At 46.4% G+C, this 25,997-nt stretch overlaps 2 protein-coding genes across 4 annotated transcripts in view; one reads left to right on the forward strand and one right to left on the reverse strand.

Moving 5' to 3' along the window:
- sh3gl1b (SH3-domain GRB2-like 1b) overlaps positions 1–9,686 on the forward strand; it is a 29,856-nt gene extending 20,170 nt beyond the window's left edge. Inside the window, exons 7-10 of one of the 2 annotated variants that reach the window (XM_077004338.1) lie at positions 442–545; positions 638–768; positions 3,227–3,271; positions 6,901–9,686. In XM_077004338.1, coding sequence (XP_076860453.1) covers positions 442–545; positions 638–768; positions 3,227–3,271; positions 6,901–7,097 — 477 coding nt within the window. In that variant the 3' untranslated portion in view covers positions 7,098–9,686. The remainder of the gene's footprint in view (positions 1–441; positions 546–637; positions 769–3,226; positions 3,272–6,900) is intronic. The other variant, XM_077004339.1, reaches the window with a different exon arrangement.
- Positions 9,687–9,818: 132 nt separating this feature from the next.
- mpnd (MPN domain containing) lies at positions 9,819–25,484 on the reverse strand. 2 transcript variants are annotated; one of them, XM_077004337.1, is made up of 14 exons: positions 25,102–25,484; positions 24,268–24,470; positions 22,229–22,450; positions 21,129–21,240; positions 20,583–20,664; positions 20,198–20,294; positions 20,045–20,117; positions 19,877–19,953; positions 19,452–19,620; positions 19,156–19,226; positions 18,944–19,033; positions 11,437–11,529; positions 10,975–11,081; positions 9,819–10,758 (listed from the first exon to the last, which is right to left on the reverse strand). In XM_077004337.1, the coding sequence occupies exons 1-13, from the start codon at positions 25,103–25,105 to the stop codon at positions 10,995–10,997; spliced, it is 1,380 nt and encodes a 459-aa protein (XP_076860452.1). In that variant the 5' UTR covers positions 25,106–25,484; the 3' UTR covers positions 9,819–10,758; positions 10,975–10,994. The 2 variants fall into 2 exon arrangements, with proteins under 2 accessions (XP_076860452.1, XP_076860451.1); XM_077004336.1 differs by having other exon boundaries at positions 9,819–11,081; positions 25,102–25,481.
- Positions 25,485–25,997: the final 513 nt, after the last annotated feature.

The following is a 25,997-nucleotide window of genomic DNA, read 5'->3' on the forward strand; positions in this document are numbered from 1 at the left end:
TGGAGAGCTCACAGCACCCCCTAGTGGACTACAGTACACTTTACTGTTTGTTTGTTTGTTTGTTTGCCCATATGCAATTATAGGGCATGTTTTGGAGGTTTTAAACATTAAGCTGAGTTCTTAAGTTTCCATTAGGGTTAGGGTTATATACTTGAGTTATTTTAAACGTGAGTTACGTGAGTTATTTTGTCAACAGTAGCGTGTTGATCGTGAGCAGAAGTGCAGTGAAACCGACATGTCCTCCCTGCACAGGCTCTGGGCCATACAGGAAGTTTCTCATTAAATGAAGCTGTTTATTTTCAAGACTGCTCATTATTATCTCAAGGGAAGCGTGTGCGTGTGTGTGTGTGTGCGTGCGTGTGCGTGCGTGTGCGTGCGTGTGCGTGCGTGTGCGTGTGTGTGTGTGTTGGTTACCCATACATTTGTCCTCTCCCTGTGCAGATAGAGCAGGTCACTCAGCTGTCATCGCTGGTGGATTCTCAGCTGCAGTATCACAGACAGGCTGTACAGATTCTCGAGGAGCTTGCTGACAAACTCAAAGACAGGTTTGTGCGTGTGTGTGTGTGTGTGTGTGTGTTAGAGGATTGTGAGTAATTCTTAATGAAATTGTTCTTCAACCTGATATTCTCTCTCCAAGGATCAATGAGGCAAAATCTCATCCACGTAGAGAGTATGTCCCCAAACCCAAACCTGTCTTTGACTTCGGGGAGACCAATGACCAATCAAATGGTGGCTTCACGCCTGCTCCCCTGCCCACTCGTAACTCAGGTAAGACAGGTGATGTACCTGCATGTCCTCCCAGAGTGTGTGATCAGGAGCGGGTCGTTTGGACCTTTTCACCTCTACATGGAAGTGGTCCATAGAATAGAGGAGTGAACATGTACAGGGTATCACGTATAGCAGGGGTACTCAACTGGCGGACCGCGGTCCGGATCCGGACCCGAACGCAGTCCTGTCCGGACCCAATCTCATTCCTGATTAACTGGATACGGACCAAAAAAAAACATACATACATACATGTTGACATACATGGTAGCCAATCTGACGTCTAGGGTTTGACACACGCCAACCCTCACGCAACAATCGACACACACAATCCACACACACACCCCCCCCCCCCCCCCCCCCCCCAGACACACGCCGCTAAAAAATAAATAGGTAGATCATTTTGACTTGGTCATCTTATAAGTAGCTCGCAAGCTGAAAAGTTGTGGGCACCCCTGGTATAATGTATAGGGTATAATCTATAGCAGGTATCACCAAATGGCGGACCGCGGTCCGGATCCGGACCCGAACGCCGTCCTGTCCGGACCCAAACACATTCCTGATTAACTGGATACGGACCCAAATGCCAAAACAATTTTAACGGGAGACTATATTTTAAACCGGAGAATTTATTTTCAGACGTTACGTTCACCACCCATTTGAGTGTTACGTTCGCCCCCCCCCCCCCCCCCCCCCCCCCCCCCCATACTCAAATAGATGGCCCGCGGGCTGTTTTGAAATTTTTTTTTTTTTTTACTTTTTACTTCAGTCATTGAAAAAATTGAAAATTTCAGTCATTGAAAAAAAAGTGGCCCCTCATCATTTCTATTTGGTAGGTATAGGGTCTAATGTATAGGGTATCATGTGTAGGGTATAATGTGGTAAGAAGGTACTGCTCTTATTTCCAGTGCACCTTGGATAAGCTACGTTGCTATTCAATACAATATCACCACTCTTGTCAAACCACAGGACAGCAGTGCTCCAGTTAGACTTTACAATGTCAACAAGCTCTTGAAAATGGCAAAAACGGCTCTCCAATAGTAGTTTTCTTAGTGAATTCAATAGTAGTTTTTTCAATAGTAGTTTTCTTAGTGAATTATGATATTGTTTCTAATACAGTATCATCATAATGTGTTAGATGCTATTGATAAAATTAATGACGTACCATATTGCATCACTGCATATCACATCGAATCACTGCATACTGTATCGTATCGGATCACTGCATACCATATGTTATATCGTATCACTGCATTCCATATCATATCATACTGTATCACTGCATTACAGCATAGTGTACCAGCATCAGCTTGGCCATATTGTAGCTAGGGGTGGGCAATCTGATATTTTCACATCATGGCCTATCTTGAAGATATGCACAGACTACTTTTCAGATAAATCATAGAGATTGTGACATTTTCTATTCCTCTAGCAATGTTTTGAAATGTCTCAAAAACTTGGATGGACAGTAATGAAGTTCATCCATGCCACATTCATAAACCAACAGGACAAGATGGCTGCGCTGCTTGGCATATTATACTCTGTGCATATTATACTCTGTGCATATTATACTCTGTGTCTCTATTACAGTCTCTGGCACATGTGATGCGAGTAATGTGAAAGTGATGGCTATCCACAGTCAAATATTTCTCAAAGCTGTTTACAGCTGTGTACTAAAGAGACTGTGTTTTATGGTTTTATTTTCATGGTATTATGAAGGTGCAAATATTTTTAATACTGAAAGAAGAAAGTTCTGTTTACATTTTACCATCTTTTTAGAGGACGTTTACCAAGACTTGAGAATCTGTTATTTAATGGATGTGTTATTGACTACTGATACATCTTTAATATTTAGAATAAATTTTACATAGGATTGTATAATTTTGAAAAGTTCCTTTAATGCACTATTCTTTTAAATGGTGCAAATAGATATGTCCATAGTTTTTAATCTAGATATTCTTGACGGCACATTTCAAAATTGGGAAGAGAGATCGCTATTCAGATCATGATTGTGTTAAAAGGATTGTGATATGTTTTTTGGGGGATATCACCCCTTCCTTATTGTATCACTGCATACCATATTACAGAATCAGTGAAATCATGTCGTGGCATACCATATCGTATCGCTGCATACTGTATTGTCAGGTTCAGTATGAGTGTATCGTATCGCTGCAGCTGAGTAGGTCCCAGCAGTGATGGGTTTGTTTGTCTGACCACAGAGGAAAGCCCTCATTCCCATTCTGTATGTATGACAGCAAGTGAGCCACACATTGTGCTTTGTGTTTGCGACTCTGGGCTGGTGACAGGGTGCGATGATGCCGCCTGTCCGCCCGTGCGTGCGTGCGTGTGTGTGTGCGCGCGTGTGTGTGTGTGTCTGTCTGTTTGGGTAACAGCGGGTCAGATAGTCAGCTGCTTTCATTCCATGACCCTGTTCTGTGTTTTCCTCCTGTTACATCATCAGAACCGCACCACAGGCTTGGCAAGTCAACACGGAAACCCAGATTGAGTGAGTCTGAGGGCGCGTGTGCGTGCGTGTGTGTGTGATGGATGGACAGAATGGGTGTTTTGGGATTGAGAAAGTGGATTTCAGTGGATTCGTGTAATTCTTTTAGTAGGATCAGATCTAATTAAAGTGCCCTAGTTGAGGCTGTGGTGCATTTGATCCAGCAATTCATCATCTCATGTTCCTTCGGGATCGATAAAGTATATTTAGTGTCCTCACAACCCCTGTAAGGTTTTCTGCAGATGAAACCAGGGCTGAAACATTTCTGTCTGCTCTGCCTGGGTCATATGAGTGCAGAAGACGCTCTGGTTTAATCTGAGGTTATGAGTTATGTAACCTGCATACTAGATCCAGCTCCTGGCAATGTGTGAGCTGCCACGGTTGTGGTCTAGATTGATTAAAGCCTCGTAGCCAGATAGCCAGAGGTGTGGGTGGGGTTAGCCAGATAGCCAGTGGTGTGGGTGGGGTTAGCCAGTTAGCCAGAGGTGTGGGTGGGGTTTGATCCAGGAGAACTGTCAGTGCCATGATCTCTGTTCACAGAGCTACTGGGGCCACAGACTGGTACAGTGAGATGAGTGTGGTGATCCTTACAGCAGGGTTCCCGCGGGGTCTTAAAAAGTCTTAAAATGTCTGAAATTCAAAACTTTAAATTTAAGGCCTTAAAAGACTTAAAAAACAGCCAGATTTTCATCCAAGGTCTTAAATTTAATTTAGTCAGGTCTTAAAATTTTACCTTAGTTAATTTTAGAAAAGTGTAGTTTAATCGAAACGTCCGGAAGTCAGTTCTGTGTTGTCTGTGTTTGTGCGGGGCTACAGGTGTTGGTACGTGTTAATTAATTAAACTACAAAACCCATAATAACCGCAGGCAGGAAACGGTCCTTGTCACGAAAAGCCTTCACGCAATTTTGTGCCTCATCCCCGCCGTCTTCGCTATCGTCAGTGCCGGGTCCCGCCGGACTCCACCGCAGTATCACTAGTGCTTCGGCTAATGATATTCGGGCTACATTAGGATAGAGTGACGGCAATGTTCCCTGGTTCGAATATCGCGAAAAAGTTTTCGTGTGGACTAAACAAATCGCATATATAGCTAGATTTGGCTTGGCAGACTTCATCAAGAGAGAGTTGATACGCTCTTACCGGGCCGTATGTGTTAATGTTCGATGAAAGCTTTAATTCAACCACAAAATCCAAACAGCTGGATCTTCATGTTCGGTTCTGGAGCAATGGATATGTGCAATCGAGGTACATGGGCTCTCATTTCATGGGCCATGAAACAGCGCAGGATCTACCAAAACTTATCAAAGTAAGTGATCCTTACTTATGCTCCACAGTCTTCTTTTCAATGTGTTAACCATTTTATACAATTAGGCTACAATACAAAAACATCTCAGAACCATGTACTGTCCATGGCATTGAGTTAGAGAAATGTTTCAATGCATGCTAAATCCCAGCTAGAGGAAATAAAAATATATTTACTGTGTTAAATCATGTAAAATGTAAAAAAAAAACAACTATGCCCTGTAGATGGGTTATGTCATGTTTTGAAACATGTTCCACTGTCCCATGCTCTGTTTCATGGATTGCACATGGTTTTATTTACATTGTACTGATGTATTGCCTTTTAGTGGGCATATATACATAGGGTAAAAACAGGTAGTGTGTCCCAACGTTTTCAATGTTAACATTCAAATTCATATTCAGCATGGCTAGACAAAGTAAGTTGGTTTCATCGGGATAATAAATAGAAAAGAAGCTAGGGGGTTAAAGTTTTGTGTGTTTTAAGATACAGATGGCCTGGGGAAAGAAAATTCTGAGCCTTTATTTAATTAGTTAATTTTATAATTTCATTTATTTCAGTAATTTAACCAAAATGTAACATTTTAATAAATTTTATCAGCTGCAGGGTGTGAGGATTTTGGTCAAACCATGCCTTAGACATACTTGAAGATAGGCTGAGTCTACATGTTGTTAAATGTATAATGTGTGTATGATTATTTAATTTGATGGTGTACGTCTATCTTTTTATTTCTTATTTTCCAACAAGGAGGTGGAGGCAGAAAACATGCAAGAGGACACAACTGGCACACACAGACTCATATGTGACTGTCACAATGCATGGAGGTGTCACAGGTTCCCCTCACCAAGGAACTCTTAGCATCTGTGGGTGCAGCACGGTCAAAATACTGACTCTTTCTGGATCAGGAATGAATCAGGAAAGAAAAGGAATCCCAGAGCCAGAAAAGAGAGCTGACTGAGCAGTCTTTAGAGGACCTTAAGAAAAGGAAGAAAAGCTTGGAAGACGTATCCACTTGTCTTGCTAGAGTGGCAAATTCTCTTGCAGAAGAAGCTGAGGGCAAGGCTGGATCCAAGATGGCTCAGCTCCTTTCCAAGTCAAATGCTGAGATTGGTACTGAAAAGGAAGAACTCAGAGATATGTGGGGTGAGGTTGTATGTAGATATGCTAGTGTTGTGTTGGTAAGGTTGCTTGGGTTGAGAATGTTACTATTTAGATTATCTGTTTTAATACTGAATTAATGTAATCCTGTAACTAAATTAATCAAAATAAAAGGTTTTAAGAGTTTCTGGGATCATTGGATTGTTTGTGGTAATATGTTGTGTTGGTCTTAAATTTCACTGAGAATGGTCTTAAAAGGTCTTAAAAAAGTCTTAAATTTAACTCACTGAAACCTGCAAGAACCCTGTACAGGCATGTGGGGACCAGACAGGAAAGGGCTACGTGTGTGTGTGTGTGTGTGTGTGTGTGTGTGTGTGTGTGTGTGTGTGTTTGAGAGAGTGTTGCACTGTGTGACTTCCCCATAACCTGGCATACTCCTGCACAAGGCCTCTGGCAACTCCTGGTTGTTGGGGGCGGAGTCCTGTGTGAGCACACTAACACAGTGTTACAGCCGAGCACCTTCTGAGCTAACACGCGCAAAGCTAATGCACACTGAGCTTTCTGCTGTTTTTGAGTCTGAGTGTGGGATCCTTTAAAGACGGAGACATCCTAGATTAGCACTGAGGTCTTGTGAAGCATTTTCATCTGGATTTCTAGAAATCCAGTAGCCCTTGATCACAAATCAGAGTATTGAGAAACATCTGAATTTTGGATGAATTTAGGTGTGTTAATTGCAACCATTTTTACCAGCAGGGCTAGACAACATAGTTTATTACTGTCCTGGCACACCCGAATTTAAAGTCTTGTTAATTAGCTATTGGATGTGAATATGGTGTGTTTGCTAAGAGAATAAATATAACTGAGGTGTGTAGTGCAGGGGCTTCCCAGCAGGGGGCACTGTGTTGGTTGCAGCTCCAGCACCCACACGTCCTGAGGTCTGCTGAAGTCTTTCTCCTGCCCTTGGCTTACGTGGAAAAGCAGCATGTGTTGGATGAGGAGCAGAATTCTGCTGCTCATGTTTGTATTTGGCTGTTAACACAGCATTAACTGTTTCACTGTGGGATTAACTAAGAGTGGATTAACCGTAATCAGTGGATTCATACCATAATTGCAGAATACTGCAGTTTCTTTTGTCTTAATCCTTTTGAATGAGAGAAAATACCCCCTAATGCACCAGTTACTGCTGCATTTGTCCTGTACAAACTCTACCACTCACTGTTCTGTGTCTCCCCCCAGCCCCGCCTGACCAGGCCTGCTGTAAGGCTCTGTATGACTTTGAGCCTGAGAACGATGGTGAGCTGGGCTTCCGCGAAGGTGACATCATCACCCTGACCAATCAGATCGACGAGAACTGGTATGAGGGCATGCTGCACGGCCAATCAGGATTCTTCCCTCTCAACTACGTGGAGGTGATTGTCCCACTGCCACACTAGAATCTGATCTCCGGTGGGGGGAGGGGGAGGAGCAGGAAGGGGAGGAGCCTGAGAGACGAGTGGTCTGGATCTTCCTCCTCACCTGTGCCCAGCGTTCTCGTTGTGGCACACACCCCCACACTCTGGCACTTTGACCCCTTGACCTTCAAAAAGAAACTTTGGATGACGGTGACTTCTTACATTCCAGAAGAAGGAAGGAATGAGCAATTTCACACGGATGGACAGACGGCTGGACGGTTCAGTGGAGCCCACGATTGAGACTGACAGCGACTTACATTACTCTTGCTACCCCTTTATAAACCACAGCTAGCATTAGTCAGACCTCCAATATTGTGATTCAGAGATCAAGGACAGTGTATTACATGCTGTCCCACAGCCTGGTTCCCTCGGTTTCACCTGTCTTAATTCTTAAAGGTGCACTACAGAGAATATTTCATTAATATATAATGAATATTGCTTATTACCAGCACTGTGTATGGAAGGATATTCATTAAATAGAAGGATAAAATTGTACAGTAAGCATACACAGAGAGACAGTAACTTAAACCACACAGATGTTACTTAGTGTAGCTTTAAGAACTGGATCCTGTTCCACGTTCAAAACTTGGCCCAGTGTAGGGAAACTCCGTTACACTTGATACTAGGCAGTATATATAAATAAATAAATAAATACCATCGTTTTACTGAAGTGCTCCTGACTGCCCCTGCTGGTCAGGCTGTGATATGACCCTGAATTTGAGCAGGGAGTTTTAGCACTCTGGGCTGTGTGTACAGTCACTTGGGTGTAGCGTTCCTGAGCCATGCATACATACAGGAGCTGCAGTCCCTTAGACCTAATCCCTTAATCCCTCTCCCTAATCCCGTTTCCTAAAACATATTGTACTTGCTTCTGATTGTGTTTGTTTTCTGTTTTACATAGTTATGTATAACATGTTTAACAAGACCTTGGTTCCCAACCCATATGAAGACCGGTGGGATTCTAAGGAGAAGGGAGCTCCAGTTCTGCAGGGATTATAGTAGCAGCTCCAGTGCTGCAGTGTGGTGCACTGGAGCAGTGGTGGGACCTGCTGGACTGAGGCCTCCCTCCCCTGGATTTCAGTAGTTCTTTCCTAAGGGTTATTGAGGAACTTGGAGAGAGAGGAGGTTAATTTACAGTGTAATGTCGTTATGATGTTTGAACACTATGACAAAATGAAACTCTGCTATCCCGTTTTCCATTAATATGTGTAATCCTGTCAGTCCCTTCCAGATTCTTTCATAGTTTGGTAATCTCCACTATGGTGATGAGTTTAACTGAAGGAAGGGACGTGGGCATCTTACCCCAGCTGTTTACTGGCTGGCTTGTACCTGCTCTCAACGAACCCTGAGGTCTGATCCCCAAACCTACAGATCCCCAAGACACAGTATGAATTGCTGTCGGGATTATGCTTTTCCTTCACTGTTCCCGGTGGTTAGTCTCGGCGCTGTCTGTGGAGATGATACTGCTGGCAGTATCCTGATGTGTCCTTTTCTCTGTCTTGGACACACAGACTCACACACACACAGATTTATAAGATAACCACCTGCCAGTGTGCCTTCATGCCGGTTTTAGGCACATGGCCATACCCGCTCTGATGTGAGCAAATAGGGTGTCAGATCTCCACTGATGGAGGACTGGTGCTACATCCGTCTGTTGTTCCATCAGCCTCCTGGATCCTCCTGGAGGTCGCGGCCCGGGTGTAGCCAACCTCCAGGAGAGGAGGGACCTTTTCAACACTCCTCTCCAGTGGGATAGTCCTCTGTTTTCATCACCTACAACCTTTTAGTACTGAGGATGTTTTCCCCAATACACACACACACACAGTCACATAGACTTCTTCCTGTGTGTCTTGTTGCAGTGATGGACCGACCGATCTGAACCTCTGCGATGTGTCTTCATCACTCTTTCCTTGCAACTCACCTGCCTTTTTCTCCTGTTTACATTTCTGTCTGTGTATGTATGTACATGTGTATGTGTGTGTAAGTGTGTGCATGTGCAAGTGTGTGTGTGTGTGTGTGTGTGTGTCCTTGCATGGTTATTTGATTAGTTCTCTCTTTCACCTACTGGACTGATGTTAAAGACTGCAGTGTGTTGGAGAACTGTGGTGTTGCTAAGGAAGTGACATCACTATACCAAAGCGACACCCTCCAGGTCTGCAGTAGCATTGTGTGGGGGGGGTTTGGTCCCTCTCCATATTGTACAAAGGGCTCCCACTGCTTGTGTACCAGCATGTGTGTGTATGTGCCTATGCAGTAACACTACAGTTTAAACACCTCTCAAATGATTCCTGGCTAATCCACCAGTGCCAGAACTACAGAAAAAAATCATTCTGGTCTTTCTTAGTATTACATTATTTTTATATGTATACAAGAACCATACATATTTTGTATTAATTATTTGCATGTTAGTTCTATATGATGGCTTGCTAATGTATGTTTTAGTTGGAAAGATTCTGGATTGTCTTGAAGGAAATAAACTAACCATAGCATCCTGTTCTTAAATATCCTGTATTCCTAAAGATTTGTACTTGCTTTCTCCCCGTCGTTTAAGTAAATAAAACTCTGAAAGTATTTTTGTGAGACTACGTATATCCATCAGGTCATAGGGAAGGTCCTCGTCATTGTTGTGGTTTGGGACTCCAGCATTCTGGCTTTGAAATGTGAAAGGACTGTAGTCAGCATTGTGTCATTTCATGCACAAGGGGGCGCTGAGAAAGGTCTGGCATCTGGGACCTGTTACTGTTGGCACTCAACGTGAGGGCCGGAGTTGTGGATCAGACCAGCGCAACAAGAGGCAAAGTGGATCAGACCAACACAACAAGAAGCAAAACCAAACAGATGGAGATGCCCGAACCAGCCGCGAGGTCAGAACCAGCAGTGAGGTGGAAAGTGAAGGTGCTAGAATATACTGGCAGGTCAGTCAGTCGGCCACCAAACCAGCAGACGGAGGAGCATTGTGACATCAGCAGGATGGAGGCTGGAGGAGTTGGCTGTGGATCACTGTGATTTCACATCCAGTGCCAAAATAACCACACACACACACACACACACACCCAGTACACTACAGTGTCAAAATAACCACACACACAGCTTCACTACACACATCCATTATCCAGTGTCAAAATAACCACTGTCCAAACACACACACACGACAGCCACAACGAGGTGCATGATAAACACCATCAATAGAGACACAATATGCACTTTAATGGAAAATCTGCTAAACATTTAATCAGTGTTCTACGTTTAATCCATAAACCGTATTAAATATCAGTATCAACACAACCAGTGGAAGACAGGCTAGCTGCTAAGTTCCCGTAGTGCTGCTGCGTCTCAAAGTCCCGCAGCTGAGGGATATTCAGCAGCCACTTCAGGACAACAGCACCTCAGAGTTAAATGGGTCACTTAATGGGCTCCAGTGTATATTTGCAGGTCTTCAGTAGCTTAAATTATTCCATTCTGGGTAGTCAAACCACAAACACAGACAAACACCAGCTAAAAGGGGCACATTTCAGACGGTGCTCCTAAACGCCTTTCCTACTCTACCCCATTGAAACACTTCTACCCACAGACAGGGCAGATGTGTTGACAGGACCCACGTCTGGAGGGAACCGTCCCAGTTGGTGCAGCAGGTGTCCGGGCCCTAGCGGCAGCAGAATGGGATCAGACGTCTAGGTCCTCGTCTCCATCGTCGGCCAGAGCACACGCAGCTGTGTTAAAGGAAGTGACTCGCACTACAGCAGATATGGGGGGGGATTCAACCAAAGTCCAATAGGAAGAGAGCTGCAGACTGAGCCGTCATGCTGTGTGAAATGCCACTTCTCCTTCCCAGAACAGGCCAGTACACAGAGACGCACACCTGCAGAGAGAGCACTCTCCTCACTGCGTGCTGCACAGTTGGTTGTACACATGCTCCAGGATTTGGGCGTAGGCCTGGTCTTTGGGGGCGTGGCCACTCAGAGATGCCTGAAGAAGAGAACACATTGTAAAAGTGAAAGTTCAGTTTTACAGAGTTTAGCACAGCTGTCTGGAGACTAAACACTCAGGGCACCTGCAGGTGAGACTGAAGGAGTTCTAGATTTCTAGTTCAGTATTTGTGGAGTGAGTTTAGAGTAGCTTAAAGTACCTTGTGTTCAGGACTATCTATACTACCTTGGAGATTCCAAGCAACTACGTAGCACTTTTGTAAGTCGCTCTGGATAAGAGCGTCTGCTAAATGCCGTAAATGTGAGTTTAAAGCTTGTGTGCAGGGTTACTGAGACAGGAGTCGTGTAGGTAAGAAGACGTAAGGGTGCCGCTGAGACTGTCTGTGTTCATGCACCTTCATTTTGTCCAGTATTGAGGTATCAGGACACCACATCTGACTGAAGTTCACCAGATCAGGAGCTGCTCGATAGTATTCCACCAGCAGCATCTGTAACACACACACACACACACACACACACAGCCCTGTGAACCTGCAGCTCTCTGAATCTATCTGATCTGAGCTAAGTCAACCATGTGTATCTACAGTCCCTGCAACACCACAGACATGTGGCAGAAGACCCCTGACACTGGTCCTAGTGTCACTACAGGGAGACGAACACTCCGCATCTGTAGTTGGTGTGGCACTATTGAATAGTAGTATACATGGAAATAGTAGCCCCCCATTTAATTTTGATGGCCAAGGTCATTCTTTTCTTTAATGTAACAGTTTAATATATTTCACCAGTAGAGGGCGCTCGGTACCATATTCACCACTAACTGCCGCTCTGACTGACAGAAGTAGTCGGCCAGTCAGTAGCGAACGCACCGAGTGGTAACCTGCCGTTTTCTCTGTTGTGCAGACAAAATAAATATGTTGCACCTGGGATGAGTTGGCCCATCATTTTCAGAAGTGTAACATATTTTGGCGAGCCAGCCAGGAGGTGGCGCTGGTGAGTCAACACCATCACCAACCCCCTCCCTTCCCAAGAGACGAACCATAAAACAAAATTATAATAATAAAATATAAAAATGGAAGTAACACAGCTTCTGCGCGATCAAGTGAGTGCAGCCTTGTGGCAGTTGGAGAGAGACCTTCTCGTGGACGTATGCAGGCGACTGAAGTGTTCCGGCCTGGACAGCGAAGAGTCTCAACACAAGACCAAGAGGACACTCATCAGGTTAGCAGAGTGCATGTTTGATGAGATAGAGAAAAATGAAGAAGTAGATCAGGTGGAGCAGTTTTATACAAACACAGCCATGTACATCCAGAGCCTAAGTGAAGAAAAGAGTCAGTTAGACGAGGAATCCCCAGTTAAAGAGAAAGATCCTGTGAGCACCATTCCACGTGCCACCTCAGTCCAGCCAACTCATTATCCACCCAGAACCCGATCAGAGCCAATACGAACTCTGCAAGAGGTAACTTTAAGGAGGGAGTTTAAAATTTGTGGGCAGATCGGAGAGAGTGGGCAGAAGGATAAATTGTCCTACCTCAGTTTAATCCGTCAGATCGAAAATGGGGTTGCAAAAGGACACGCGGAAACTGAAATAGTTGACGCAGTAATTAGGGCCATTAGCCCGGGTATGCCTCTACGAGACATGTTGGAGATAAAACGGGAACTCACACTTAGTAAATTGCTCACCATCTTAAAGGGACACTACAGAGTAGATAGCCCCACAGAACTTTACCACCAGCTTCTCAATATTTCACAAGAACCTAAAGAGACAGCCTTAAATTTTGTATTTCGGGCTATAGAACTCAAAGAGAAATTGTTATGGAAAGCAGTAAACGAGGAGACTGATGAGCTGTACAGCAGAGCCACAATTCAGCGCAAGTTTCTCCGTTCCATTGAAACTGGCCTGTTTAATGACTCCATTAAGTATCAGTTACTGCCCCTCCTGAGTGACATGACCATAACAGATGAAGAACTGATTGAGAAAGTCAACGAAGCTTCAAAGCTAGAAAATGAAAGGTCTGAGAAACAAAAAAGGTCCACTGCAGCTAAGATCCCCAGGGTACAAGAACTCCAAGCAGAATGCCAGACAGCCCTGACTGTTCAGTCACTCAAAACCCAGAGAATCTCCCACTACAGTGACCCTGAAGCCAGTTAAAACTAAAGAGACCAAAGTAGAGACGCAGCAGATCATAGAAGAGCTCCGTAGGGAAATGAAAGAAATGTTTCAGGCTGCTATGGAAACCAGTCCCCCAACTAGAACAATAAAACAAAGACAAAAGGGATGTAAACAGTGCAGGGATGAAGAAAAAGGAGATAACTGCATGCACTGCTTTAAATGTGGTCGAGAAGGCCACTACTCTCGTGGATGCCGAGCACCGAGACTGTCGACGGGAAATGGGGAGGGGCTACTGAGACGGGACCAGCAGTAGTCCAGACCAAACAGTCCCATAATGAACCCTCAAACGCACCACCATCCTCCAATGAGATGTCAGCTACCACCCTATCAACTGTAACTGAAGTTCATTATCTACCACCCCAACGCAAGTCAAGGTTAGTAAGCCTGGTGGGAAAACGCTGTATTGTGAACTGTTGTATGGACAATCATCCAGTCAAAGTGTTGTGGGATTCAGGGGCACAGTCCAGCATTGTAAATGAAAGCTGGCGGCAAAACCACCTTCCCCACACAGTGATCAGACCTGTGTCAGAACTGCTAGAAAATGAGACGCTCACGGTGTATGCTGCAAACGACACTCCCATCCCCTACATTGGCTGGATAGAAGTCAGCTTCAGACTAGACAGTGATGTGTCCCCAGCCAGTGAGCTACAAGTGCCAATATTGGTATCAAGTGACCCAGCCGTGACCATTGAACCTATCATCGGCTACAATGTTATTGAAGCAGTTGTCAGCAGAAAAGAGGTGAAGACTAAAGACGGAAGAAAACAACTTACACACTATGTAAGTAAAGCCTTTGAAATAACAGCACAAACTGCACATAGTGTTGTCAAGCTTGTGCAGAACAGCAGGAGAGACTCAGAGGCAGGTGTGGTAAGGACGGGAGTAAAAAGGGTGCCTTTGCCAGCCAATCAAGTCACCACAGTATATGTAAGAGCACATGTTTCTCCTCATGCTCTAGGACAGGGGTGGCCAACCCGTCATAGACCAAGAGCCACTTTTCTTACTGTGTTACGGCAAAGAGCCACATCGTACATGGGCGAGTGTAATCTGTTGAGCGGGGGGGGAGGGGGGGGGGGGGGGGGGGGGGGGGGAATGTAGCAGTGTGTCGCCCCGTTTGTGCAAGTGAGCCCGCGGCCCGGCTGGGAAGCCGCATGAAACCAGGCAAAGAGCTGCATGCGGCTCGCGAGCCGCGGGTTGGCCACCCCTGCTCTAGGACAAGACATGTTGTTTTTAACTGATGTGGCTCACCCACCACCAGAGGGCATTGTGGTCAATGATGTGTTGGTGCAAATTCCAGACAGGAAAGTGCCATATGTGCCCATCCCAGTGACTAACACCACAGACCACACCATTTACCTAAGGAGTCGCGAAGTGATTGGACATCTGGAACCAATAAAGACTGTATATGCCGCAGACATCCGAACAAAAGTAAATGAGCTGACACCAGAGGACAAAAAGGGTATGGAGATAAAGTCACATCACCTGAGCAACACAGACTCGCACGAGTCCCCACAGAGACCAAAGTTATGGGACCCCCCAGTGGATCTTCGACACCTGACCGAGAGTCAACAAATAGCTGTGCGGAGGATGTTGCAGGAGGAATGTGAGGCATTTGCATATGATAGTGATGACGTGGGCTGTATCCCATCCCTTAAAATGCATATCACCTTGCATGACACAAGTCCTGTTAAAAAAACCTACATGTCTGTTCCAAAACCCCTTCACAAGGAGGTGAAAGAGTATTTGCAAGACCTGCTGAACAAAGGTTGGATCACACCATCACGGTCTCCCTATTCGTCTCCTGTGGTGTGTGTTCGCAAGAAGGATGGCACCCTTTGCCTTTGTTGTGACTTCAGGGAGCTTAACCGCAAGTCAGTTCCAGATCGACATCCTATTCCAAGAATTCAAGACATGCTGGATGCACTGGGTGGGAGCGTTTGGTTTACAGTGTTGGACCAAGGCAAAGCATACTACCAGGGGTTTTTTGATGAAGAGAGTCGCCCATTAACTGCCTTCATCACACCCTGGGGTCTCTACCAATGGGTCCGCATTCCCTTTGGCCTGAGTTCTGCACCCGCTGAGTTCCAGAGGAGCATGGAACATTGTATGACAGGCCTCAGAGACACAATTTGCCTTCCTTACCTGGACGACAACCTGGTGCACAGCAGCAGTTTTGAGGAGCACCTCAAGCACCTTCGTCTGGTCCTCCAGCGTTACAAAAAGCATGGCGTTAAGTTGACTCCAAAGAAATGCGAACTGTTCAAGCAAAGTGTGAAATTTCTGGGCAAGCTAGTGACAGGTGAAGGTTATACAATGGACCCAGCAGAGTTGTCCCTGGTAATGGCCTTAAAGAAGAAAACACCTGCAACTGTCGCAGAGGTACGTCAAATGCTGGGTTTTCTCTCTTATTATAGGCCCTTCATCCCCAATTTCTCTCGTGTAGCCCAGCCACTCTATAGCTTGCTTGGTCCTCCCTCCTCTGTGAACTCTGCTCCAGCCTCAGCTAACAAGTCTAAAACAGGGGTGAAGAAAAGTAAAGGTCACTTACCATCACGTATGCCCATTCAGTGGACTAGCTCCCACCAAGAGACATTGGACCAGCTCATAGATGCACTCACCAGACCTCCTGTGCTTGGGTATCCTGATGTCATTGAACCATTTGTGCTACATTGTGATGCATCACAAGTTGGGCTGGGTGCGGTCTTATACCAGCGTCAGCAAGGCAAGATGAGAGTTATAGCATATGGGTCCCGAACTCTGAGTCCAGCTGAGAAAAAGTTCCACCTGCATTCTGGCAAATTAGAGTTTTTGGCCATGAAGTGGGCCATTTGTGAGCGTTTCCGGGATTATCTGTACCATGCCCCGTCATTTGTGGTATACACCGATAATAACCCACTAACGTATGTGCTCACAACTGCAAAGCTCAATGCCACAGGTCACAGATGGGTCGCAGAGCTGGTCAACTACAATTTCACCATCCGCTACCGTCCAGGTAAGGCCAATGCAGATGCTGATGGGCTGTCGCGAATGCCACTGGACATTGACAGCTACATGAAAAACTGTACGGCTGAAGTGGGACAGGAGGCCATAAGTGCATCTATGGAGTCTGTAGTGGTGGAGCAGAGATGCCCTTCCAGAGGTATTGGCACCATCCAAGTTAATGCTCTGAAGTTAATGAAAGATTCTCACTGTTCTCAGCCTTTTACACCAGATCAGATTCACTCAGCCCAGGAAGTGGATGAAATCCTATCAAGAGTGCTCTGGTACAAGTCACAGGGTAAGAGGCCAAGTAGGGCTGAGGTGAAGTCTGAACCTCCTGCAGTAGCTGCACTGCTCAGGCAGTGGTTGAAGCTTCATGTCGACCAAAGTGGGGTCCTGCACCGCAAAACAACCCGCCGAGAGCAACTGGTGATCCCTAAAGCTTATCGTCCTCTAGTGTTCAAAGAACTCCATCAAGACATGGGCCACTTAGGAGTGGAAAGAACGCTCGACCTGATTCGAGACAGGTTCTACTGGCCTCAGATGGCAAAGGAAGTTGAACACTTTGTTACTGAAGTATGTGAGTGCCTTAAGAAAAAGAAGCCGAATAAGCAGACCTGTGCACCCCTGGTCTCGATCCAGTCTACTTACCCGTTCCAACTGGTCTCCATAGACTTCCTACACCTGGAAAAGTGTAAGCAGGGCTACGAGTACATACTAGTGGTCATGGATCACTTCACCAGGTTCGCACAAGCATACCCGACAAGGAACAAAGCCGCTAAAACAGTTGCTGACAAACTCTTTAATGACTTTGCACTCAAGTTTGGCTTCCCGACTAGACTACACCACGACATGGGTAAAGAGTTTGACAACAAACTCATGGCAAGACTAAGAGAACTTTCAGGTATCCAGGGCTCCCACACGGCAGCCTACCATCCCCAGGGTAATGGGCAGGTCGAAAGATTCAACCGTACCCTGTTGTCCATGTTAAGGACCCTGGAGGACAAGGAGAAGGACGATTGGAAAGAGTCACTAGCTAAAGTTGTCCATGCGTACAACTGTACGAAGAATGAAGCAACAGGGTATGCCCCATATTACCTCATCTTCGGCCGTTCCCCATGCTTGCCCATAGACCTGCTCTTTAATCTAAGGGAGGATGAAGCTCATATGGACTATGATGACTATGTTAGCTGCTGGAAACAGAGAATGCAGCAGGCTTACACCGTGGCTTCTGAAACAGCTACCAAAGAAGCGGCAAGAGGGAAAGCATATTATGACAGGAGAATTAAAGGGAAAGATCTTCAGCCTGGTGATAGAGTCCTGCTTCGAAACCTCACTCCTAGGGGTGGTCCCGCAAAGATCCAGTCCTATTGGGAAAACCAAATCTACAAAGTAACGGGGAGAAAAACAGATGACAGTCCAGTGTACATGATCTGCCCTGAAACTGGTCAGGGAAAGGAAAAGGTGGTACACAGAAATCTTCTGCTGCCATGTGACTTCCTGCCCCTTGAGGAGCCACCATCACAGACTGTGCAGCCCCAAAAAGACTCCCTGACTCTTACAAGGAAAAAGTTGAGACGTCCGGTTACACAGCAACAGCAGCCAGTAAAGGGTGACTCATCGGACGATGACTGCAGTGGTACATATCAGTGGTACCTCCGGCCTGTTCCAGGGAGACGACAGAGGCCGGTTCCACTCAACCCGTTGGCAGAGCCATTCCAGCCTGAACCAAGTGTTCAAGAAGAGGATTTGCCACAACAGAGTGAAGGGGATTTGCCACTACAGAGCGAAGAGGATTTTCCTCTACAGTGCGAAGAGGATTTGCCACTACAGAGCGAAGAAGACATACCCTATCAGAGTCAAAGCCCTGGCACTGACCTTGAAAGATCAGGGGAAAGTAATGTGGTGATTGACATTCCAGTTTCAGATAGAAATGAGACTGACTTTGAGAGACAGCGACCTAAAAGACAAAGTCAGAAACCAATGGTACTGAGTTATGACACTCTAGGTCAGCCGACTTTGGTTCAGAGAGATGGTAAGGTAACTAAGGCTCACGTTATTGAGAGTAATGCCTTCTGGAGACCATGGGCTGTGCGATTGTGTTAAAGCTAGGGTTAGAGGTAGTTCATAACCAGAAATGTCAGGAGACATTTATTTTTGTGGGGGAGAGTGCGGCACTATTGAATAGTAGTGTCTGTGTCTGTGTGCGTGCGTGTGTGTGCTTGTATGCCCAGTGGTGGATGGTGCTTTGCCACTAGGGTCTGTCCTCTCTCCCCTTCCTGCACCCCATTCAGTCCCCCAGGGGGCTGTGGCTTCCGGTAGAGAGTACGCTGTGCGCAACTGGCTGCCGCTTCTCGCCGGTGTGTGTGTGATTGATTGTCTGTGACTTGTACCTGTGTTAAATTGTAAAGCGCCTTGGGAATCTGGAAAGGCGCTATATAAATCGAACATTCATTCATTCATTCATTCATAGTATACATGGAAATAGTAGCCCCCCATTTAATTTTGATGTCCAAGGTCATTCTTTTCTTTAATTTAACAGTTTAATATATTTCACCAGTAGAGGGCGCTCGGTACCATATTCACCACTAACTGCCGCTCTGACCGACAGAAGTAGTCGGCCAGTCAGTAGCGAACGCACCGAGTGGTAACCTGTCGTTTTCTCTGTTGTGCAGACAAAATAAATATGTTGCACCTGGGATGAGTTGGCCCATCATTTTCAGAAGTGTAACATTGGCTGGGTTTTGGTGTACCATTTCATTTAGGACGTCTGTGGTGAGGAAGTTGTCTTGCACGTAGGTCACTTCCACGGCGACTGGAATACCATAGTCATTTGGCCTTTGCTGGGGGGAGAGACAGGTGTCAGGAGAGTGAGACAGGTGTCAGGAAGGATGTTCCCTAGTGCAGGTTGGTCATCATGCCTGTACCTCAGACCTGAGCACACTATCAGTGTGAGCACACTCACCTCTGGAGGAGGGACCACCCAGAACGGAGTGATGGTTGATGCCACGCCCTGGTTGCCATGGTAATAAGGCCCTTTTTTGATTAAGAAAAAAAATCATATTTATAGTCAGCCTAGATCTACTTTTCCTTTTAGAATAAACCCAACAACCTGCAGTGATGTGGTAGAACCCTACGAGGATCCAGATGATCTAAATAAACATTTTGCTTTGTGACTCCTGTGTCAGAGCAGCAGGCCAACGCTGAGCTGCTGGATGCTACAGACACTGCTGCCCTTGTGTTTGCACGACTGCCTCTCACCACAGATGAGCCCCAAACACGGCTGGAAACCATTGCTGCTGCCTTGCAGGCGGAGCTGGTGGTCCATCTGCGAATCAATGTCCTGGAGCGAAGGGAGGGCGGGGCCTCGAGGATGACTGTGATACCAGCCAACCAATGACAAGCCTCGCATGAACAGATTCTGACAAATCTAGAGACAGATACGTTTGTCATATAAGTGTCTTAGTGAATATAATGATATTGTTATGTGAGCGGTGTTCAGAGCTGAAGACATACAGTGGGCTTCAACCCTCCAGCTCTGATCTAATACACCTGGCTATGATACTGAAAAGCTCTGGAAATCCTCAGTAAGCTGAACCAGGTGTGTTGTAGCAGTGCAGGATCTGAACAGAAAAGCACCCCCTGCTGTCCAACCGTGGTAGTGTGGCCCAGGTGTGGCAGCTAACCTCTTCCTCCACAGCAGGTGCAGATTCTCTGTCAGCCAATCGTGTGCGACATGGGAATGCACGCAAGACCGTCAGCACTGTGGAGTGATGACATCATGGTGAGATGGTGAAGGGTTAGTCAAAATGGATGGATTGGTTTTGGCCAACCCAGCGAGAGGGGAGACTTACACTGTGTTGTGGTATCCCACCGGCCTCCCAGATAACCCACCACCTCACTCGTGGTCAGGTGGCAGTGGAAGTCCTGGAAAAGAACAAGGTGCTGGTTTCACTGGTGTCCTGTGTCTCTGTGTCTCTCGGGGCAGGACGTGTGTCAGTGTTTACCATTAGCAGCAGGACGTTGCTGGACACGGCGACGTTGAACGGCTGGAAACGGTTGATGGCTGAGAAGGCAGACAGCTCCACCAGGGTGTGTGGGTCTCTGAGGAGACATGCAGTCAGTGAACCAGTCCATGATTTAAATGCAACCAAACAAGCAGGATTACCACATCAGAGACGACGGAAATGAGCACATGGTCCCAGACACTGCTGTGTGCAGTAAATATCATCATCAGGATCGTTGGTGAAGCGCTCTGCTGTACTCTGACAGCCCCCTGTGGTCTTTGTGCTCGTAAACCATAAATCACCCTTATTCACCACATAGCAGTCATTCAGCACCATTCACTCTAGTGAACCACTCTAGTGAATCTCTCCCAGGTCACTCTGTTACCTGGCAACATCTCTGGTCCCCAGGGTGCAGTATCTGACCGGGACTCTCTCTCTGTCTCCCTTCCTCTGCACCACGCTGATGTCTGTAACACACAAGAGTTCAGCCTCCTCCTGGCTGTCACACACGCTGGTCGCACTCACACCTCAAACCCCAAACGCTCAAAACGCCTGGAGATCATCTCTCCTGAACCACTCGGCGTTATGATACCTGACTGCCCAGGGCAGGTGTGACCAGGACAGGTGTGACCAGGGCAGCTGATGCCTGCAGCTGCAGTGAGAGTCCTAGCCCACAAGGGGGCTTCAACATAACCAGTCTAACGGATGATGGAATAACTGTAAATGTAGTCGCCTTTGAATGAGGAGACATACACCTGCCATGAGACAGTTACTGCTACTGTAGACTGTAGACTGCAGAAGAATTATGGGATGGTTTCCCAGACCTGGATTAAGTTGGAAGCTGGTGTTTGAGTTTAGGGAAGATGAACTTCAGGAAATATTTCATAACATGCTTTATATTTTTCTTTATTTACACTGTATGTGTATTTACCGTGTGGTTCTGGTTTGGATTTCCTGTTCTTCTCCTCCGCTGGAACAGCAGCCTTCGCATCCTCCTCTTCATCATCTCCCATTTCATCATCCTCTCCCTCACTGGCCAGGTTCTGATGGAAGTGATCCGTCATGATTCAACACGTTTGTGTTTTGACAAATGGTCATTAACATGAACACACAACATTGATTTGATCTTTGCTTAACACATCCCCGACCCATGAGCCAAAATATCCCAGTGTGTGTCTGTGAGCAGGAGCCAGTGGTGTGTTCACTCCCAGTGTGTCTGTGAGCCCTGTAAGGAGCATCAGGACATTTTATTGTCTGGCTGGGTATGTTTTTATCAAATGTCAAACAAAAAGTAACGAAAAGAAATGTGCCATATTTGTCAATTGTGATTTTTTTTCCCACCACAATCGAAATTTGTCCTCCACATTTATCCATCTGTGCAGTTAGAACACACACACAAACACACACTAGTGATTACTAGGGGGCTGTGGTGCACACGTGCCCAGAGTGGTGGGCAGACCTAGCCTGGCACCCGGGGAGTAGTTGGGGTTAGGTGCCTTGCTCCAGGGCACCTCAGTCATGGCCTCAGGTCTGGGAATCGAACCCACGACCCTCCGGTCACAAGACCAGTTCCGTACCACATGACCATGACTGCCCCTAGCAGTCAAAAAGAGGTGGGATTTTATTTCTGAAAGAAATACATAAGTTATTGGTCATTAATATTTGTTCATTATAGCTCTACTGATACCTGATGTTATGATACCATGTTATAACCTCTTATATTTAACTAAAATAAGAAGGAAGAAAAATTGGTGTTTGTTTATCTGTTGATGTGTTTATGATTTTATTGGTTTAGTACAGATATATTATCTTGCTGGTTTAATACTGATGATGGTTTAATAATGATGTAATACTGATGTATCTTACTGGTTCAGTGGTTATTACTTTATTTTACTGATTTGGTTCGGATGTTGTTATTTTACTGGCTTGGATCCAATGTTTTAGGATATTGGTTACAGGTTGGGTTCTGGTGTTCTAGGTTATTTTAGTGGTTTGGTTCTGATGTTGTTTTACTGGGTTGGCTGTTCTCACCATGTCTGCGCTGGGCTGGTACTTGCGAAGCCAGCTGGTTTTGTACTGGGCCAGCTTCTGGCCGCGGTACCGCACAGACGCCCAGCCACAGCCCGACTTCTTGGCTGGGTTGACCAGACGCTTGCAGTGTGTGGCCCAAGCGCTCGGAGAGTTGAAGATCTGACCCGTCTCCACCCAGCGGATCTTTCCATCTGTCAGCAGGTCGCCCACAAAATTCTTCCCCTGGAGTAACAGAGAGACAGAAGGAGATAGAAGGAGGGAGAGGGAGAGAGGGAGAGAGGGAGAGAGGGAGAGAGAGAGAGAGAGAGAGAGAGAGAGACACATATGAGGGCTGACAGGGTGACTGAACAGCAGGGAACCTGATCTGAACAGCCATATTTACAAGGGGGCACCAGGGCCTCTACTGCACAAGCAGGGCTCCCTCCATCACTCCCATAATTCATTAATAGATCCTTTAACTTAAGTCCTCAGGCAGCATCAGCACACGCCACTGTCCACACGCCACTGTCCACACGCTACACGCTGATGTCCACACGCCACTGTCCACATGCCACACGCTGATGTCCACACGCCACTGTCCACACGCCACACGCTGATGTCCACACGCCACTGTCCACACGCTACACGCTGATGTCCACACGCCACTGTCCACACGCCACACGCTGATGTCCACACGCCACTGTCCACACGCTACACGCTGATGTCCACACGCCACTGTCCACACGCCACACGCTGATGTCCACACACTACACGCTACTGTCCACATGCTGCCGTCCACACGCAACACACGCTGAGTCCACACCATGAGTCCACACGATGAGTCCACATGCTGCTGTCCCTCTCCCCTGTCCCTCATATTCATTATGTGTTTCATCAATGACAGAGACAAACAAATGGGTTTAAAACTGATATTTCATACATAATCTATTCATTATTTATAGCTCTAAAATACTAATGTATCAAAATATGCATATTACATAGTAATGGTTCCTAGGAAAATTCATATTGATACATATGTTGTACCCAGTCAGACCCCGCCCTGACCCCTCCTGAAGAACCTCCCTAATCCTTCTGCTCTCTCTGACCTCCAGAGAGCGTTTCTCTGGCCCCAGGCCCCGCCGCTCTTCTGGAAGAACAGGTAGTGCAGGTCAAACCAAGAGTTCAAATCCCAGTATATCTGCAAATGTAAACAACAATCCTGTACTGTAGCCAGAAACAGGTGAGAAGCTTCCCCTGATTAACCCAAAACAGAGGCCAGTCTGCCCCGCCCACGAGGACAGCCATGTTTCCCACGCCAGTTCCATTAAGTACTGAGAGAGATATGACAGTAATCACCAGGGGACTGTCTAGGTTCACTACTGGGTGTAGTGTTTGGACTGCAGTGTTGGTGTTGTGTTTGGACTGCAGTGTTGGTGTAGTCTTTGGACTGCAGTGTTGGTGTAGTGTTTGGACTGCAGTGTTGGTGTAGTGTTTGGACTGCAGTGTTGGTGTTGGTGTAATATTTGGACTGCAGTGTTGGTGTTGGTGTAGTGTTTGGACTGCAGTGTTGGTGTAGTGTTTGGACTGTGGTGTTGGTGTAGTGTTTGGACTGCAGTGTTGGTGTAGTGTTTGGACTATGGTGTTGGTGTTGATGTAGTATTTGGACTGCAGTGTTGGTGTTGATGTAGTGTTTGGACTGTGGTGTTGGTGTAGTGTTTGGACTGTGGCGTTGGTGTTGATGTAGTGTTTGGACTGCAGTGTTGGTGTTGATGTAGTGTTTGGACTGCGGTGTTGGTGTTGATGTAGTGTTTGGACTGCGGTGTTGGTGTTGATGTTGTGTTTGGACTGCGGTGTTGGTGTTGATGTAGTGTTTGGACTGCGGTGTTGGTGTTGATGTTGTGTTTGGACTGCAGTGTTGGTGTTGATGTTGTGTTTGGACTGCAGTGTTGGTGTTGATGTTGTGTTTGGACTGCAGTGTTGGTGTTGATGTTGTGTTTGGACTGCGGTGTTGGTGTTGATGTAGCGTTTGGACTGCGGTGTTGGTGTTGATGGAGCAGTACCAGGTAGTGTATTGAGAGCACGCCATCGCCGGGTTCCACCAGGCCGTCTTTGAGGAGCACCCTGAGTGTGATCCCTCTGCGTGTGAGGACGGAGCCCCTCCCTGCTGACACCCTCAGCTCTCCTTCCTCAGCCCCGCTCAGTTCCTCATCCTCTTCCTCACCCCCCTCCTCCACCACCTGAGGTGACAACGGCGGCTCTGAGCCTGAGGGAACACACAAGCACAAACGTCAAACTTCAGTCATCCCAGTAAAGTGCTACATTCATTACTGAGGATTATATTGGATAAAATGAGGAAAAGTCATTTTGCTATGAGGTGTTGTGTTTTTGTTTTTTGAGTACTGACGCAACAGGAAACCCACAAATGTAAACATGCAAATTGTCACTGTGCGTTAAAACCACCTCAGCAGACGCTATGTAGGTTAAACAACTGTCATGCTGTGTTTTTTAAGATAGCAGACTGCGTAAAACCAAAGGATGTTTTATCACAAATACGGGTCATCTTGGTGGTTTCCAGCTCTTACTAAGAAACTTGAGTGCAGTACTTGAAGCTCTGGTCGTCATTATCGCACATCTGCGTGTACGTTTCGAGCTGCTAACTTTGATCACGTGTAAAAAAATAAATATTGTAATTCTGTCCAGGGCAGAAGGGTCGCTCCAGGAAGAAGCCCAAACCCGGCGGTTCCGTCCCTATCTGCACCAGCTCGGCGGTGCAGGGGCTTTTGTGTGAGATGAATGATGCTGTGATCTTTGTTCTCCACGCTCGCGTCGCGCGGCCTAGTAATTATTAATATCATCCGGTTATTAAACAAATCACTGTTTTCTTTTATTCTCACCCATGTCGCGACACTCGTCGGGCAGCGCGTTCACTCTCGAGTGCTCCGGGACTGAGATGCTGTTTTCCCACCACTTTGGCCAGCCGTGCAGCTTATGTGTAATTGGACTGAATGTTTTATATTTGGCGAGGACCCTGCGCTGCGCTAGCCAGCAGGCTATTACTCAAAGAGAGGAGGAAGGCGTGTGAGCGGTGAGTTTCCTTGTGTGGTGGTGCTTTAACGTCAACACCTCCCCTTTCTCCCGCACCACCTCCTCCATAAACGAGCGGAGTCCTCCAGACATCGCTCCAAACCCGCGGGGGACACACTGAAGTACACCACGTTCATGCCATCTCAACGCCTAAAGTGAAGATATTCTGATGTTTTGTGTATTTACGTTCTCGTGTTATTTCCAGTTTCCGGCGGTCACATGAGTCCCTCCCGTGGTGGACGGGCGCTCCGTTTATTCCTCTACTAGAAGACTTACGGTAACGAGGCGCCTCCTGCTCCGGGGCGCTCCCGCCTTCCTCCAGTGGGAGGCGACAGAGCGCAGGCGCTTCTGTTACCGCCTCTGGTAATACTTTATTACTAAGTACTTAATTACGGTCGTATGGCTCCGTACTACTACACAGAGCAGTGGCGTGCACAGACATTTTGGGGGGCAAGTGCTCAGGGGGGCACTTCTTAGCACACGTGGAACACTTCATTATAAAAAAATTACACACACATGTTGAATGAAATTTTACTTTTATTTGTAACATTCTATAAACTTGAGTTTCCAATGAAAAAAGGTCACACCACCAACTGATAAAATCCATATCCAATATTAACTATATGCAGTCATTGTTAAGTCCTTCAGTTAACTGTCTGCAGGCCTTGTTGCATATATTTTGCAATTAGTACATCAACATAGGCCT

The sequence above is a fragment of the Brachyhypopomus gauderio genome, chromosome 4, assembly GCF_052324685.1.
Source record: "Brachyhypopomus gauderio isolate BG-103 chromosome 4, BGAUD_0.2, whole genome shotgun sequence".
NCBI classification, from domain to species: domain Eukaryota; kingdom Metazoa; phylum Chordata; class Actinopteri; order Gymnotiformes; family Hypopomidae; genus Brachyhypopomus; species Brachyhypopomus gauderio.

Bases quoted from the DNA above. Each gene is read 5' to 3' on its own strand.
- mpnd (XM_077004337.1), bottom strand. The intron at 19,227-19,451 runs GTGAGAGGCAGT...TAATCAAAAAAG, and splicing joins GTGTTTGGGGCTCATCTGTG to GGCCTTATTACCATGGCAAC. The intron at 19,034-19,155 runs GTGAGTGTGCTC...CTCTCCCCCCAG, and splicing joins GGGTGGTCCCTCCTCCAGAG to CAAAGGCCAAATGACTATGG.